This window comes from Lissotriton vulgaris, chromosome 1_1 (assembly GCF_964263255.1).
Source record: "Lissotriton vulgaris chromosome 1_1, aLisVul1.2, whole genome shotgun sequence".
In the NCBI taxonomy this organism is placed as follows: domain Eukaryota; kingdom Metazoa; phylum Chordata; class Amphibia; order Caudata; family Salamandridae; genus Lissotriton; species Lissotriton vulgaris.
This window is the reverse complement of record NC_141685.1, coordinates 378,344,424-378,362,457: the sequence shown is the minus strand read 5'-3', so window position 1 is coordinate 378,362,457 and position 18,034 is coordinate 378,344,424. Positions and strand designations below refer to the sequence as shown.

General features: G+C 43.8%; 1 protein-coding gene across 1 annotated transcript in view; it reads right to left on the bottom strand.

Moving 5' to 3' along the window:
• Nucleotides 1-18,034, bottom strand: part of ZFYVE9 (zinc finger FYVE-type containing 9) — a 656,288-nt gene that overhangs the window by 298,545 nt on the left and 339,709 nt on the right. Inside the window, exon 4 of the mRNA XM_086952440.1 lies at nt 7,613-9,702. Within this exon, the coding sequence (XP_086808566.1) occupies nt 7,613-9,702 (2,090 nt within the window). The remainder of the gene's footprint in view (nt 1-7,612; nt 9,703-18,034) is intronic.

Genomic DNA, 18,034 nt, shown 5'->3' with positions numbered 1-18,034 from the left:
TGAACTGTGTGTCAATTAGAAACCATTAAGTAGATCCGAATTATCACACAAAACAGGATTTTTGCCTTCAAGTGTTTTCTGCTCAGAACATTTGAAGTATCAAGATTTGGAGCGGATATCCGGGTTAATATATAAGCCTCTTTGCTTATAAGTGACATACTTCTAACCACTGAATGCATTCTTGTAACTGGGTCACAGTAAACAGGGTAGTGGCTAACTGTATAAGCACTGGCAACGCCAATAGGTCTGGTTTTAATGTGTGATGCAAGTAAACAGGCATTCACAAGTGCTGTTTAGCGCAATAAAACCAGCCCTTCCAGCTCTGCCAATGTTGGAAAAAGGAATGATTTCTGCATACAAACTGTAGAGGAGATGAATGTGAGAAACTGTGAGGAATGTCTGTGTACTTTGTAGGTGTAAAATAGTCCCTCGTGCCTTTGAGTGGAAGTACTTCCCAATTAGTGTAATAATACACTAAACAGTTAAAAGTATAAGGAACGAGAAAAATATTCCTTTGAATGCAGCCAAAACACACTATGTATATTTGAAATAGCTGACATTAGTCGACCTAATAAAGCCGTGCTCAGTTAGCCGTCTGCCTTTACATGTACTGAACTCCATTAAGGTGGTGTCTGCATGTGCGAGTGGGTGAAGGTCGGGGCACATGCACGCATTTTTTTCTCCTGCATGCCCATGGTGGTCGTTTTTGCAGAAATATGCCTCCAAGTGGGGTATACATATTTCATAAAAATAATTTATAAAGTCATAGTACGAATTAGTGATAGAAAACCCTACATAAAAAAAAGAAGGCAACATTAACCGATTCAGTTTAAATTCTAAAATTCAATGGGGTCCAACCGTAGGATACACGAGGTGGATAAAAATGAAAGGAAATTAATTTGAGTAGTTTAGGTTTGTGGACTTAAATGAAACAGTAAACAGGTACTGGTTTGATCTAGTCTGATGTGAATTACCTATAGAAAGAAGTGCTGCCTCTGGGTGGGGCAGATCTAATCGGTCAAACAGAATAACTTAGGGTTTGGTGGCAATTTGAAAAAATGGCGAGCAACACTTCCAGCCGCATCAGGTGCAGAGTCGAAGGAAAAGGTAACACCCCGGTGTCTTGTGGGAGAAGGATCACACTTCTACTGTATGTGTTGCACTTGCTTGTAGCTACCTTCAGAGCACCAAGGACCCAGGGTAAGGGGGGTCCTAGCACTAGAGACGAGCAGCGAGTAAACTAAGATGTAAATACGTTTTAATGGCTTGTGAAAGCTGGGACAGCAAATGACTGAGTGAAGGCTGAGGGGGAGAGGTCCAGACTTCGGAGGTGATGGCGGAGAAAGCCCAGTTGCCCAAGCCTAGCATGGAATGCCCAGAAATGTCCAAGAGATTAACAGAGACAGAACGAGGGGCTCGACTCAGCCTCTTGAGTTTAAAATGGAAGAAATCTAAGGCATTTGCTTTGAAAATGGGATGGAGGGGAAACTAGAGCAATGGCTATTCGGAACCAGAATGAGGATAGAAGCAGTATTCTGAATGTGCTTCAGTCTGGCCGGGATTGGTATAACAACAGAAAGCGCGCTGTAATGGTCCAAGTAAGATCAAATAAATGCTTGAACTATGGTTTTATGATCTGGAATAATGGAAAAGACTTGATTACCTTCTGTCTAAAGAAGCAGGAAGCGATAGGGGAGGGGGTGTAGTGCCTCATAAAGGACTCCAGTATTGTGGGTGGATGAAATAGGATTAGGTGAAGGGCTAAGATCTTCAGACCGCCAAACCAAGGACCACACACTGGAATTTCCAAACAGAAAGACTGTTTTGTCTGTGTAGAGATGGAGAATTAATGTTTAGCCATTCAAAGACTGAAACACACACAATTTTAGAACTGGGATAGTAGAGAAGATAGGTCGCCATCAAGTCAAATGATTACCTGTGTGTTATGTGGATATGCTCTGAACTGTAGATTAAAGGAGGAAATCAGGGGACCTAGTGCTGAACCAGGTCAGGTTTACCCCATGGGACACCACAATAGACCTCACCAAAGGAAGAGTATTAGAGCGTTAAACCAGAATGTGGCATGGCCTCTTGCACAAACGTACTACTATTCCCCCACCGTCAGATACAACAAGTCTCTACTTAGGTGCTCCAAGGAAGAGGGTTGCAACTATTGCCCACATAAGCTTACTGGAAACATCCAGTCCTGTACAGTCAACAGATTATCCCGAGCACCAAAAATGTACAAAGAAAGTATTTACAGTTCTTCGTGTTTTCAGTTTGGTTTATTTCCAACAAAACTTCTTCAGAAGCCACAGTCTCTCGTCTTCAGAAACCACAGAATATTCTTCACATAGCCACAGCCAACACGTGTTTCGTCAGAGTTGATGAGTATACAGTATACATAGCTGACTTCTTCAGGGCTTTAAGTCAAATAAACACCATAAGTCTAAGCTCCAACTGGAGCATTTCATAATACTCTGTCACCTAAACACCCTGGTGTGTAATGGTCTTACACAAACTTCAAAATTGTAAGATTCATTAACCACATATCATACATAGTGAAGGAAGGAAGTTATAAGTGGTCAAATGAAAAACAAAGGCATCTAAAATTTAAGGTAGTCCTCAAGTGATCTTAAAAGATTTGCAACTTGTGTGTGTAGGAAAAAAAGACAACATGTAAAACAACATAAAAGTGAAATGCATGAGAGACATGGTTCCCTATATTACACAGTGAATAGTTTGCGCGTTCTATACCACAATTGATAACTGGGCTCACCTATCATACAATCTCAAATCGGTCCAATCGTCGCAGTGTTAATATCTAGATAATAAAAAGATAAAGAGGATATATACACATGTATTGATGACATATTACGAGGACCACTATTCGTCACTACTCAGAGTAGCAAACTATACCTCTTAAATAAATGTATTTCGTCTCACCTCAGATAGTTTCAATCTTCTTATCCAAATAAATGAATATTCAAATGTATGCTCGTTCACCTGTGGCCAAATGTATACTTTAGAGAGATAAGAAAATTCTGGCGTTGCCCAGACCGTAGTTCTCTCTCTACTGCACAAATATATATAAAATTAAATTAGACGAAAGAAATTGTGGGCATCTCCATCAGTTTCAAACACCAAATAGTTACACTACCTGGGTTAAAACATGAAGTCTATCCACTATGTACATTGTACAGCCATATCAAGTAACACCCGACATCACTCACTGCAGTCCTCCCCGGACAATAATCCTCTCTCTGTAATCTGAATTTATATGTATAGATAAACTGAATTTATCAGGGGGAAACAGGGTCACCGTCAAGGTTCCTAACATCATTCTACTTTATTCCCATCAAGTTAACTATTCTAAAACACGTATTCCATTAATTACATGTGTCACTCAAGTCTAAAATATAGTGTCTCGTTGCCGCATGGGCACACATAAAACACCTGCCACCACATACTTGTAAACTGGAAAGGACTCCTCGAACAGTCCTAGACGACGTGGTAAACAGACACCATGTCGGTAATCCTCTTTATAAAGCATTTATAAAGCGTTCAGAAAGCATGGTCATTATATCAACTACCGACCTACTTAATTCATTCCTGTTCCACCATACCTCACATAATCACTGTCTATCTCTCCAATATGGCATGTCCTAATCTAAAGTTAGGTTCACATATGTTATAATGTGTTCCTTGTAAGATAACCACGAAATGCTTACACAAGATGTCCGCCTGTGACTTCATCCTGTCCATTTATACATAATACCAAAAAGGAGTACCAGGTTTCCAGATATCAACACTCCTTTAATTCTAAAAAAAATTCTTCAGTCTGTATTTATATTCTACTCTATTGCATCTATGCTCCTGTATTACAAGCGAAACGCCTTACTTCTTTATACTGAGTTCACCAAAATTTCTTAACCGGTGATAATCGTTGCTCATTTACATAAGGCATCTGCCTCGATGCCCACCATTTGTATCTACTCAAAGATGGCGGACCCAGCAACAAAACACGTCATATTAACACCAAGAGTATCTATGCTATGTGAAAGCTCATTTCTGAATGAATCTCGTAAATGTCACAATCCTCATTTTGTACATTTTTTATAATAGTGACTTATAATTCAGAACGTCGTGGATACTCATTCTCTAGATACACTCTGATTTTAACAGAATGTATCATTTGATCCAAACAAAATTACCATCTCGCTAAAAGTCTCAAACAAGAAGTCCTCAAATTACAGTCAAGAACTGCTGTGCTACTGTTGTCTGGGATTAGACATGAGTATCCATTACAACTTAATATTTCCAATTTATCCAGACAAAACACAAAAAAATGTGTAAAAAAAGTATAATCCACACCTTGACATGCGAGCCCAGTGATCAATATGACTATTCAGATAGCAATTATCTTACAGTAGAGTCACGTACTTCAATTACAATGCGTGTTAAGGCGTATCCAAGAGGGATCACAGCATTGTCACACACTGTGTTTTGATTCTATTCATGGCAAATACATTATATCTATCCACAAGCCAGACTTCAATAAAACCTGCCTATATCCATACTTCATCCAACATTGATATCATTTCAGTTAGCATTGCTGATATCTCACATATATGTACCTAAAACGTATTGCATTTCTTGGTCAATGTTGAGCCCCTGCTCTACAGTTTTTAAAATCATGATCCATCGGGCTTCACTCTGTCTTAACAGGAGTTCCCTATTGCCCCCTCTATGGTTGCTTGGTATCATTTGCAACCCATGGAACCTAAACTGTAGATGTTTATCTTGTGCCATACATTTACACATGTTTTGGGCAATCGGGTATCTCATGTCCCGCTGTTTCACTGCTCTAAAGTGTCAAGTAATTCTCTCTCTCTCACTGGTCTGATTGTATTCCCTACATATATTCTGTCACAATCGGATACAAGTCCATATACTACATATTTCGTAGTGCAGTCAATAGGAGTCTTGATTTGCAATGTACGTGAACCATTAAAGCTGAATTCCTTGACCTTATCTAGAGCCAGTTTAGACATAGTGCAATGTCCGCACTTATAGAAGCCACTGCTTCTTGAGTGTAGCCATGTCTCACGTATTGGTGGTGTCAGGTAACAGGGGGATCAAAATATTTCGGATCGTACTCCCTTTCTTACATGTGATGCTAAGTCATGCTCTCACAAACGTTTGTAAATTCCTGTCCATTGTCAGTAAAGTCCAATGTTTGTTCCATATGTTGTACAGCTTATGTGAATAGGGATGATAGTTGGTAATCAGTCTGATCAAGCCCCCTTCTCCTGCCTGCTTGTGTCTTTCTTGTCCTTCAGTGTCAGCTCGATTCAGTTTGCGTGCTCTCGTATCTGCCTTATTAACCACTTCCTCACTGTAACCACGTTTCACAAAACGCTCCTTCATGTCCTTCAGGTTCATGTTCAAAAATGCATGCTTGGGATATGGCGAGATGGAGATCAAACCAATAGATGAGAAGTAGAGGTATTGGGAAAGAAGGTAAAATGCTGCCTTGAGAAAGTAGGAAAGCAAAAAGCAGAATGATAATGTGGAGAATGAGAAAGGTATTTTTTAAAAGTGACCAACAAGGTCATACAAAATGGTCACAAAATGATTTTGGCTGGTAGAATAATCGTGGAGCTTAGGTTAAATATTAGGGCCAAACAAAGGGAAAGTGACATGAGTGTAGGTGGATAAAGGGTTATACATTTGATGGAAGAGAGAACCTTGAAAGGCAGGTATTAAAGCTAATGGTGTGGGAAGGGTAGACTTGGAAGAACAGGTTTGTGGTAAGGATCTGAGGATTGTTAATACCAAGGTCACAGAAAGTAAGGCTACCTTAATTCAAAACTGAAATGAGTAAGTTTAACTCTGTGTGGCTGCTGGGTTTAGGAGAGAAAGTGCTTGATTTTTTATTGAGCTTGGGAAGCAAGAGATTCATGGACATTACGGGTCTTCTTCTGTGCATAAATGGTGGCCAATACCAGGCAGGATCAAAGCTTTCTAAAGACATATTGGCTCCTAAGTTCTTTTGCTCAGGCTTGGAATCATGTTTCTACGAGAACAACCTATGCTTTTCTTGGACTTACCTAGCCAGCAAATACATTCTTTCTTCTTCCAACTGTGTCACTGGTGCCAATATCTGTTATTCCGAGTGTTTGGCACGAGGAACTAACTGGAAATGCCTTGTAAGTGCCAAGCAAGAGTTATGCTGGGTTGTAAGTATTCTGATGAGTATGGGAAGGACGACACTAATAGAATGCACTCAGGATAGAATGACAAATGATCTTACAATTATCTGCTGAGCTTCTGTTAACTTATTTTATATTATGTTCATAATGAAGAGGTCAACCAACATGCTATGTATGGATGTCAAAGGCGCAGTATGTGAAAATAGAATAATTTAAGATGAGACAGACGAATGAAATGGTTCTTACCAGACGAACGCCCGATTCTAGTTTCTCATAAATTAGTAATCTCAGCATATTGTGAACAAAATACCGGTTAAAATAACACATAAATGAGGATTTCTAAGAGCCAACAGAATGTTGTCAGGTAGAAGAGTCTGAACGTCTCATGTTGTTTGTATTTTCATCAAGTTAATTTTGGTACTGTTACTTCATGTCAATTGTTTTTGTAAATTAGTTTTAGTAAAAGGTCCCAGCATAAGCTTCACAATTCCCATAGTCTAGTTCCTTTTAGAAGCCTAAATTGGGAGAGGATGTAACTTTACGGCTGGAGCTGTCGACCTTGAAGCTGGGGAACTGAGGTTGAGTCTCGGCAACGACGCTCAACATCCTGTGATTCTGGGTAAATCACTTAATCTACCAGTGCCGAGCAAAATATGAATGTGTCCTTGTGTAACAAAACTGGTGCTCATGTAAAGCACTCTGATACGTGATATCTTCTGGTCTAGTTTGTGCTATAAAAAAATATTAATAATTGTAGTATAAAAAAACTGCTCAAGGCGTGACCAAATGGCTGACAGAACTCAATTGTAGGCTACCTTTGCCTACTTCAGACTAATTAATTAGCATATGTGCAGATGCTGTTACTCTTACCAGACAGCACTCACAGTGCGTAAGCAAAGACGGACATGGCCCTTACATATGATTATAAATTATTATAGCTAGGAGTCTTCCCCTACATATTTTTGATAGAAAGTAGAAGTGGTGCAAATTGTGTGTATTCTCTTCTAAAGGTGGTTTTAAAGTATGGTGACGCCAGCTACCTCCATTTTCAAGATTACAAACTTGTTATAACTGACTGATTTAGGTCATCCCGCCAACACCTGTTTCTGAATACCCAATAACAACGAGCGGCTCCCCACATAGACTTGTAAAATCTTGTTTAAAAAGGAAAATAGACATTCTTAATACACCACTCTGTTTCCATGAAACCTTTCAAGACGCTTAAGTGTAGGGTCAAGCCGGAAAATAACATTTAACATTCCACAAAAAAAGAGGCCAGCAGAATAGTCCCTTAGAAAAAACACTTGTGCCAAGGAGATACTTGAAAACCTAGATTCTAACGTTGACCGCACACTGGCATTATTTATTACTCATGTCTGCCTCTGAAGTCGACTTACCTTCCCGCATGCTCTGCAGTGATGTCTTCTCTTTGTGAAAGTGAACTTAGCCTCACACTTCATACAGTTTGGTGCCTTTGAATCGGGTACCCACACTGGAGCCACCTCTCCCAGAGTGGTAAATGGCTTTCTTGTGGGGACTCCATATTGATCAACTAAAAGGTCATTGTCTGGACTATCAGGTGTTGCAGCAATGCAAGGACTAGTGATGATCGCAGCGTCAAATTCCCCGAAATGTTGTCCATTAGATTCGGGAGGTGGACTATTTACTGATTTCCTATCATGACATTTATCAGCTGCAAGACTGTCCCCCAATTTTGCTTTACAAAGTCCATTTTTATTTTTACTGGTAATCCCGCAGTTTGGGGGTACCAGGTCACTTTGTAAATGGTCTGACAAAGGCTTTGGAATTGGCAGTTTAAGATTTGTGGGTTGTTTAGGCCGGGCACCACCAAAAGGAACACTTGTGGTGGGCAGATTATTTGACGTTTTTGGTGATGTTGGGCCTTGCACTGATGGCGCCTGATTGCAAATATTATGTGCATAGTTTTTCTTCATTTGGTCACCACTGCTGTGCACAAGCATGTCCCTCCCTTCTAAAGACTCATCAACTCTTTGTTGTTCATAAATAGTGATGTAGCTTTCAGACTTGCTCTCCTCAATCTCTTTCTCCTCGGTTACTGAATCTTCTTTAGAGGGTAAAGTCTTTGGAATTGGAGACACCACTGAGTTTTGTATTCCATAGGAATGAAAACCATTTGACAGAGAATCTCCTGTTGATCTACTGAGAACAACAGAGAGAATGGATTCTTCAAGCTCACTCGTACATGTTTCTTCTACCTCCATACGTGGACATGATTCCATTTCGCGGTGTCCCTTCTCTCTGGGGGTGCCAGATGGCTCTTCAAAGATTGTTTTTTCCTCAAGCCTTTCATCATCTGCCATTTTCTGCTCTTCGCTCATTCCATTCAGCAAAGACCCTTTACCATTAGCCATCTGCTGAGGTTCAGAGAAGTGCTCTTCATGGCTGGATAACCCCAAGGTACATGGACTGTTCTGCTCTTTACCAACTTCAGTTTCCATTCCACTGACATGACGATCAGTAATTAACAGATTCCCGACCTCATCCCTCTCAGACACACCAGAATGCACGTCAGAGAGCTTAGGCTCTACCACTTTCAAAGGTGCTGTAACTGTTGTGGCTTCGGTGCAAAATTCACTGATTGAGCTCACCTCACTTGAATGCAGAGGTTGCTTTTTGACTTCAGATTGTGTTACCAGAGTGATGGTTCCTCTAAAAGAATCTTCATCTGATGCACAACTCTCATGCATGTTAACTGCTTCATCTATGGTTTTCTGTGACAAAGTCACTGAATTCATGCCTGGAGATTTAAGTCCGTGATGTAGAGAATCTTTACCTCTAATATTTTCACAATTCAACTCCAAGTCAAGACGTGTATTGGCTACACTGTCCACTGACTTATTACTAGAATGACTAACCAAATTTTCTTTAACAAGTTGCTCATTTAGTAATATTTGGTGGACCTCTAGATTGGCATCTCCAAAAGTAGGACTATTCCCAGTTACACTCAGCTGATCACATTGTCTATTTTTAAAGTCTGGTGCAAGACCAACAGAATCCACAAGAGAACCACTGTTGGAATTGTTACAGCTTAGCAAATCCCCACTTGGTAGCGTCCTATTGTCACAGTTGTGCGTGAATGCTACTATATGTAAATTTTTCTCTTCTGGGAAGCAGGTTACGTCTGCACACACTTTTTCGGATGTCTCTGTGGAGCTGTTGCAGAGGGCATCAAGTCTACTGCTTTTGTTATTTAATGGATCCTCTGCCATGGTCTGATCACCAATCAACATTGTGGGTTCTTCTGCCCTGCCTTTGCCATTAGCAAAATGTCCTGTACTCTCCATAGACGAAGGTCGCAAGGTGATCGATTTGATGATCTGGTGCTGTGTCTCAACAGGTACTTGACTCAAACTGGTCAGGGAAGGATTGCAAGACAGCCGGTGGGAGGGAGGGTCCAGAATTTGACTCCACTTTGCATTCGATAAGCGGGATGCGATGTTCTCATCTGGAAAACAAATATTTTAATGTTAAGCACATAGGAAATACCCTGGATAAGAAATCTGGTATATTTGCACATTTTAAATCCAAGCATTTTTCACCGTTTGGCCACCTAAAAGAGGTGCAAAGCTTTCTTGACAAAGGAAATGCTATTAGAATGCCACCACCCTTTATTGTTATAGAAGCTTCTTTGTGAAAGGAAGTCTGTGGCAAAGTCGGAGAGCAGTATGAGGAAAGGCAACATTGGTGAGTAATGAACAACTTCATTTAGTAGCGCAGAAAATACATATGTTAGCTTGACTTGATATTCTTTAAGCTTTTGTCTAAAGTTATAGATCATAGCAATTTGAAACAAATAGCCATTGCTTGCCGATTTGCCCAATTAAGTATAGATTGGTGAGGCCACTTGAAATGATTAAGAAATGTGTGGGGAAAAAGGTTAGAAATGTATGAAAAAAAGAGAACACACTGATTTGGACCACGACGTTTTTTACCTGTATAATAAAAACATTTGTAACAGCTCACATTGAATTGTTTAGATATTGAAGTCAAATTGAGCACAAGTGTTTTCAGGTGTCAAAAACGATAATAAATGGGAAAATGCTCTGCAGCCAGTATTTGGCACATACACGTTAGTATTTAGCATGTTTCCACATTTTCAGTATCTTGGATTTATCAAAACTGAGGAATGAGGTTCCAGGCGGTAGATGAAAGAACTTGAGCCTGTTACAGTGCAAAAAACACAGCCATGCAAAGGACCACTTGGTGGTGCCATGCATGATCATTGTGAAATTAATGAAGTACGTGGTGATCAGTCCTGTAGGCAGCGCCGCACGTGAGCCACATTGGAGAGTTCACATGAAGTGAATGAGTGCGTGTATGTATGTATTGCAGTGTGCAGGTGGGAGCTCATCTGTGTGTATGAGAGACACCGAATAAGCCCCTGCCAAACTAATATACACGAGGCTGGCCATATGTGCGGTTATTCGGAAGTAGAGAAGCTAATCGGTTCCCACTCACCTAAGTCACCTAACAACTCAAATTCCCCTTCCTCGATATTATCCCTGCTCCCTCCGGCACTCACTGTCCCTGATCCTATTATGTCCTCCCAGCTGTGCTCCCAGTAAGCTGCATCAGTTCTCCACCCCAGTCCTAGATCACTTCCCTGCTCCGGTCTGTTTCTCGGGTCTACTCATTGCACCCATTTTTTTGTGCTCCCAAAACACATCCTTAACTTACACTGTACTATTACCGGATACTGTTATAGGCCAAAGACCTAGCTACAATAATCAGAAATCCAATAACTATTGTGGCGCAACAGTAACAAAGCTACAAACTCTCCCTCTGAAATCAAGCAATTTGCAAGCAAGATTTGAAAAGGCACCCACACCATTTCAAATGGTAAATACTGTTGAGGACAGTTGTGACATCTGGGGTTATGATCCTGAACACATGATCAGCCACAAAAACAAAGCAACCATGCATGTGAATTCCTTTCTAGTTTTTGTCGTGTTTTATTACTAATTACAAGATCCCAGATCACAAAAGACAAAGATTTATTGATACTAGAACTGCTCCAAGCCCAGTTCAAAATCATCCGTTGCTTTTCACGCATCTGAGGAATATTCCAAAGTATTGTGTAAATTGGGGATATTACATTACAAATCAAAGTATGAATCATTGCATTTAATATGTACATGAATACTTCAGTAAGGAGCCAACGTGTTTCTATACACACATCAAAAAAGAAAAAAACTGTTAAAGGCTGATGACTTAGTGATAATTATTTATTTGTTTTTAGGTTTCGCCTCGCCGAAGGATGCGCTCTGCGCATCCTTTTCGGCGCAGGCGAAATCCTGTTGAGTTCCATAGTGTGGCTTGGTTCGGCCCTCGTCCTTGATTGGCTGGCTCCGTAAACGGAGCCTTGCCATTGGACGAGGGGCCTGTCCGTCAATGCCGGACCAGACACGGGGGCGTTCCCGACATTCTTTGGCTTTTGCCGACGTCACGGGACGCCGGGAACGCCCCCGTGTCTGGTCCGGCATTGCCGGCACTACTGCATCCTACCACTTTGCATTGGGTGGCCCAGGGAGAGTTGCCGCGCAGCCATTGGCTGTTCCCCGGAAGCAGAGGTCCGGCCCGCCGCCTGGTTGTGGGCGGGGCCGGGAGGACGTGTTGTTCCGCTTCCCCCTGCCTGGGGGAAGCCTTTGCGGGAGTTGCCGGTCTCCCGTGCCCAGAGGGAGACCGGGGAAGAGGAGAGGTCGCGTCGCCGCTGCTGGGGGCTCCCGGCGCCCCGGAGGAGAAGTGGATCGGGAGCCTGGCGGCTCCACTCGGGAGGACGACGGCGGAAGGAGAAGGCGGTGCTTCATTATGAGGAGGAGACCCGCCGCCGCCCAGCAGAGAGGCCGCCGCCCGGAGGAGCCCGCCCAAGAGAGCCCGGTGAGTCTGAGCCACTATCGAAATCTGAAGCTGTCTGAGTTTATCACCGGCCGCCCGCTCTCTGTCCCCACCGCAGGCCCGGAAGTGGGGCGCGGGGCAGCCGGGTCCGTGTTTCCGTTGGCCCTGCTGAAGATCCCAGACCCCCCCAGTTCAGCCCGCCGACGTTGCCGAAGCTGGTGAGAAGCATGGAGTGGGGCGCGGGGCAGCCGGGTCCGTGTTTCCGTTGGCCCTGCTGACGATCCCAGACCCCCCCCCAGTTCAGCCCGCCGACGTTGCCGAAGCTGGTGAGAAGCATGGAGTGGGGCCCGAGCGTTACTTTTTGAAGCGGACTGTTTGCTCTGCAGCTGAGCGAAGGTAAGTGTAGATGTGAGTTAGGTGATGGGGCTTTCATCTGCACAGGGTCATTGGGGAAGGTACGCCAGTGCTAACATGCAGCGGGGTCATTCACCCTTAGCTGCCGACATGCATTCTAGTTTTTCTAAAAGGCTACTACGTTTGCCCATTCTACTAGCCACAAAGGATCCCCGGGTCAGCTACCCACCACATTTCTTCCATCAATGTACTGGCCAACATTGTTTTCGCTCCGTCTATAAGACTACAGCGTATGTTTTCCCCGGCCTGTTTTATCCCCCACCTCCTTTGCAAAGTAATGCCCCCTCGCTTTCTGTCAAGTGTGCTCACATGTTGGCGTGCGTTTGCACAAGTAGAAGGTGTGCCCTTCCGTGCAATCTCTTTCAGACTTGAGGTGCACATGGCGGATATAGGGGAACATGACGGGGTCCGGGGGCCTCCGAAGGCACCCCCTCTGACCGGCTAGAGAGGAGGTAAAGTTAAGCAGGAGGGGCTCGGACTGGAGGGGGTGGAGGTGGGGGTGTCGGGGGAGGACGGGGCGCCGCAGCTTTCTGTTCGGAACGAATCGTGCATATGCCAGTGTTCACTGCAAACAACCCTGACGGGGCCTTTCATTGCCGGGTCCCCGCACCCCAGCTGCAGCCCCCCCCAGAACACTGTCAGACCCCGCAAAGGGGGTACCAGGCCTCTGAAGCGAGAGAACTCCGCACCCCATAACAGACACCCTAGCCCCCACCAAAAAAATGCGGTAGACCCCTGCAACAATACCCCACTGAACCCTTAATGCACCACACAAGAAAAACACGGCACACTGTCCTTTCAATGCAAAAGACCCACAAAAAGCAATTCTCAGTGACTCCCGCCTGAGACCCTCGACACTTGTCCCCGCAGAAACCCCACGCACCAGCCTGAGGCGGAGGCCCTCACGGACAGGGAAGGCGCAAGGCCCCCACAACAGACCAGCAGAAACAAATTCTTCTCATGGACTCGCGGTTAAAAGGAAGGCACGAGGCCCCCGCATGTCAGCTTCACACGAGGCTAGCTGTTTTATTTGTCTACAACAAATTCCACATTTTTTAAATTTCAAACACGTGTCCTATATAGTTACCAAACACTGATCCACAAACCTGCCTTTACCTAAAAACTTCTATTTTTACATTTCCGCTTTTCTTACACATTGCTTTCTCTTCCTTGCTTCTCTCTCTTTCTACCCATGACTGTTTCTTTCCTTGTTTGTTTTTCTGCCTCCTGCCATACTTCCTTTCTCTCTTCCGATCATTCTCCTAATTGTACCCTCATTTTCAGTTTTAATTCCTTCGTTTGCTGGCTTTCTTTCTGTTGCCCATTTTCTCTAGCATTCTCAATGTCTCGAGTACCTTTTCCCATCCAATAATCTCGAAACCTACCCCTTCTTTCCACTTCTCTGCGTTTCTATAAGTGCCGGACTCGTGACTACCGAAAGCCTGCCAGGGCTGATTGTACCTGTGTCTTTCCTACCCCAATACGCCCACTGGCACAATGGACGCACGCATCATAAATAAATGTACAGTTTATAAAGAACAGCAGCTTACCAAAGCCAAACAGAAAAAAATAACTTCAAACTAATAATATGAGCCTAAGTGCGTTTGCTGATTTTCACGCGCACTACTGCATGTACGCCTTCCATACTAATGTATCCTGGTACATTTATTTGTATGCATCGCAAGGGTTCTGTAACACTTGAATGTTTTATGCACATTACTTTTAAATGCCAATAAAATATTTGAAACAAAAAAACCTAGCAATATTCAAATGGATCAACGTTCGGGCGGGGGCAGGCACACAATATGTCATTCATACCGAACACAGAAAATGTAGATTTAATGACGTGTTGTGATATTAAAAGACCCTCCGCACTTGTAAACTACAATTCCTGGTATATGTTAGAGACATTGTTTCCCCCACATAAACCTTGGCAGTGAAACACGCACGTCGCACGTTTTGAAATTATAAATGCACTATCGTCCATATAGACACACACAGGCCCATAATTAGCTTGTATTGGAAACAGTGGTCCCAACCAAAAATTTTTTATATATATCAACAGACAAATCTGTACAAAAATGAATTCGTTTAGTGAGCTTCCTAAGTCAAACGCTCTGTTGAATCAATCCAGATTACCACTCGGGTAACCTATACACAACATAATTCTTATACAATTACCTGACACAAACCAAGGATTTATTTTGAAAAAACGAAGGAGTTTTATGCTCATTGATTGATTGAAACGTGGGGTGTGGCAGTGCCTTCAAAGGCTGGGGTGCGTGGGACTTCCTGTCTTATGGTTTGAGTTGGGGGGTACACGGCGTTGACCCTGCTAAGGGGTCCTCTCCCTGTGAATCCGTCACTGCTGTGTCAGCGCCCAGGCGTGGGGTGATGCTGTTGCCAGGATACCTTTAAATCCAGGGCTGGTAAATCTGTGCAGCCTTCTCGACAGTGATATTGATTAGATGGTTTGAACTGTGACCTTTCTCCTCATTGACTGCACCATGACCACCTCTGCACAAGTCATTCAGCAGGAACTTGAGGCGCAAGAATGAGCATCGTTAAACATGAATATGGGATAAATGTCATTATGGGTGCATGGTGTACAATTAAAAATATGGAATATGGTCTCTTTTTTAAAACGGCTCATTTGTGGTATGATAACTGAGGTGAAATAGTCTTGCAAAACAGGGTTCCCTTGATGCTTTGTTGAGATGCTTGATAAACGTACGTTGTCGTCTTAGACACACCGGGGCTCCAGGGTGTGTGTGTATGTGACTGCTCCAGAGTGTGTGTGTATGTCACTGCTCCAGTGTGTGTGTGTGTGTATGTGACTGCTCCAGTGTGTGTGTGTGTGTGACTGCTCCAGTATGTGTATGTCACTGCTCCAGTGTGTGTGTGCGTGTGTGACTGCTCCAGGGTGTGTGCGTGCGTGTGTGACTGCTCCAGGGTGTGTGCGTGCGTGTGTGACTGCTCCAGGGTGTGTGTGTGCGCGTGTGTGACTGCTCCAGGGTGTGTGTGTGTGACTGCTCCAGGGTGTGTGTGTGTGTGTGTGTGACTGCTCCAGGGTGTGTGTGTGTGTGTGTGCGACTGCCCCAGGGTGTGTGTGTATGTGACTGCCCCAGAGTGTGTGTGTGACTGCTCCAGTGTATGTGTGTGACTGCTCCAGAGTGTGTGTGTGTGTGTGACTGCTCCAGAGTGTGTGTGTGTGTGACTGCTCCAGAGTGTGTGTGTGTGTGTGTGACTGCTCCAGAGTGTGTGTGTGTGTGTGTGACTGCTCCAGAGTGTGTGTGTGTGTGTGACTGCTCCAGTGTGTGTGTGTGTGTGACTGCTCCAGAGTGTGTGTGTATGTGACTGCTCTGGGTGTGTGTGTGTGTGTGGGGGGGAGCTCTGGGTGTGTGTGTGTGTGGGTGGCTCTCTTCTGCCCTCACTCTCACCTATGCCCCAGCCGTCCCCTCTCGCGTTTCCCCTCTATTTCCTCGTTGGTTCCTCGCTCTGCCTTTCCCTCTCGTTCTTCTACTCGCACCCTGACCAGCTCAACCTCCTCCATTCGCCGTCCCTCCTGCCCGCTCACCGTTGTTCTCACACGCCCCTCTCCACTTAGTATGCCCCCTCCTTTCCTTTCTCCCTCCCATCCTCTCACATCCTCCATTGATACATTGTACTCGCCCTATCTTTCTTTTGCTTTCCTCTTCCAAATCTACCGCTTGTTTTTAAAATGTATATTGCCTGTCCACCTCCTGCCCCTTTCCTGTACCCCCCGAACTATCGCCTTCTCTCCCTTTCGTTTCACCCTTCCAGACTCTTCCCCCGTTCTCTCTCTGTCCCCCATTTCTCTCTCTGTCCCCCATTTCTCTCTCTGTCCCCCATTTCTCTCTCTGTCCCCCATTTCTCTCTCTGTCCTCCATTTCTCTCTCTGTCACCCATTTCTCTCTCTGTCACCCATTTCTCTCTCTGTCACCCATTTCTCTCTCTGTCACCCATTTCTCTCTCTGTCACCCATTTCTCTCTCTGTCACCCATTTCTCTCTCTGTCACCCATTTCTCTCTCTGTCCCCCATTTCTCTCTCTGTCCCCCATTTCTCTCTCTGTCCCCCATTTCTCTGTCACCCATTTCTCTCTCCTATTTCCCATTTCTCTCTCCATGTACCCCCCCCTTCTCTCTCTCTCCCTCCCCCCTTCTCTCTCTCTCTCCCTCCTTCTCTCTCTCTCTCCCTCCTTCTCTCTCTCATCCCCCCTTCTCTCTCTCATCCCCCCTTCTCTCTATCTCCTCCCCTTCTCTCTATCTCATGTTCCTGAGACCCATGGCGTTGGCTGCAGGTGGGTTGGCACAACTCCTGTCAGAGAAGTGTCTCAATCCTGCTGTGGATTAGGGGCACGTGCCCCTGCTTGGTCCATGGTGAGGTGCTTTTTACACAGAAAAAGGTGTCTCTGTTAAACCGTAGTTTGAGAGTATTTTTAGTTATTGTGTTTTCTTATTGTACAAAACGAATCATGGTGGAACCGGGAATCTTATGCCAGAGCATCCCGGAAAACCCAAAAAGTGAAAGTGAAAAAAACATTTTGGAGAAAAATCACGTGATGTCACAGAAATCGCTTCATCTCTTAGTGGTGTTTAATGTAGGTGCATTTACAAACACCAGCACTCACATAAGATGTCTGAAATGACTCAGACCTGGCAGATTCTCTTGATGCCCATGAGCAACAGTAAAGAGCATGTTCACAGCTGAAGAGTGACCACTTCACCATTCATCCCTTTGTGCCTGCAGACAGAGCTGAATACTTCACCTTTCACCACTTTGCATCTGCAAACAGAGCTGACCACTTCACCAGCTGAGCATCATTTGCATAAGCGTCATTGACACCCCATACTACCGATTTTTTTTATTACATATGGTTTCCACAATTACTTAAAGTACGTATGTTGTGATCGGTAGTCTGTCACCTGCTATACATTCCACCATACAGTTTAAGATTCTTTTTGGTATTTGTATTCATCCATTTACACCCTTTTATGTTAAAATAGCTATAGCTTTACTGTATAGTTGCTATAAAAGCTTATAATATGGTATAGTGGGCACTTAAAAAGAAATATCACTCCACTGCTAACAAAGCATGAATAAAAAACATTGCCATTTACAATGCCAGTAGCTCCAACTCCAACAAATGTGAGACCTATTGCAATGTAAACAACAATGCCATTTATTTAGAAGTAAAAAAAAAAAAAGAAATGTCATGAGCAATGCCAATAGCTCTAACTTTTCCAAAGGCGAAACCATTGCATTGTAAATGCTTGTTCTTTAATAGTAACAGAGCAGACCGAAGCAGAACAGCCAGCAGAACAGCAACACATGTTTCGCCCTGTCGCGGCGTGCAGGCCTGGGACATTTTCACAGCTTTGAGGCATTCAGATCAGATAATGTCTAAGTAACTAATTTGAAAAGGTATGCTCCTGAAATGTCTTCAGAAAATCTGTAACAATGGGCTGTAATTAGTGGTTCTGTTCGGAGAAGCGAAAGTAGCAGT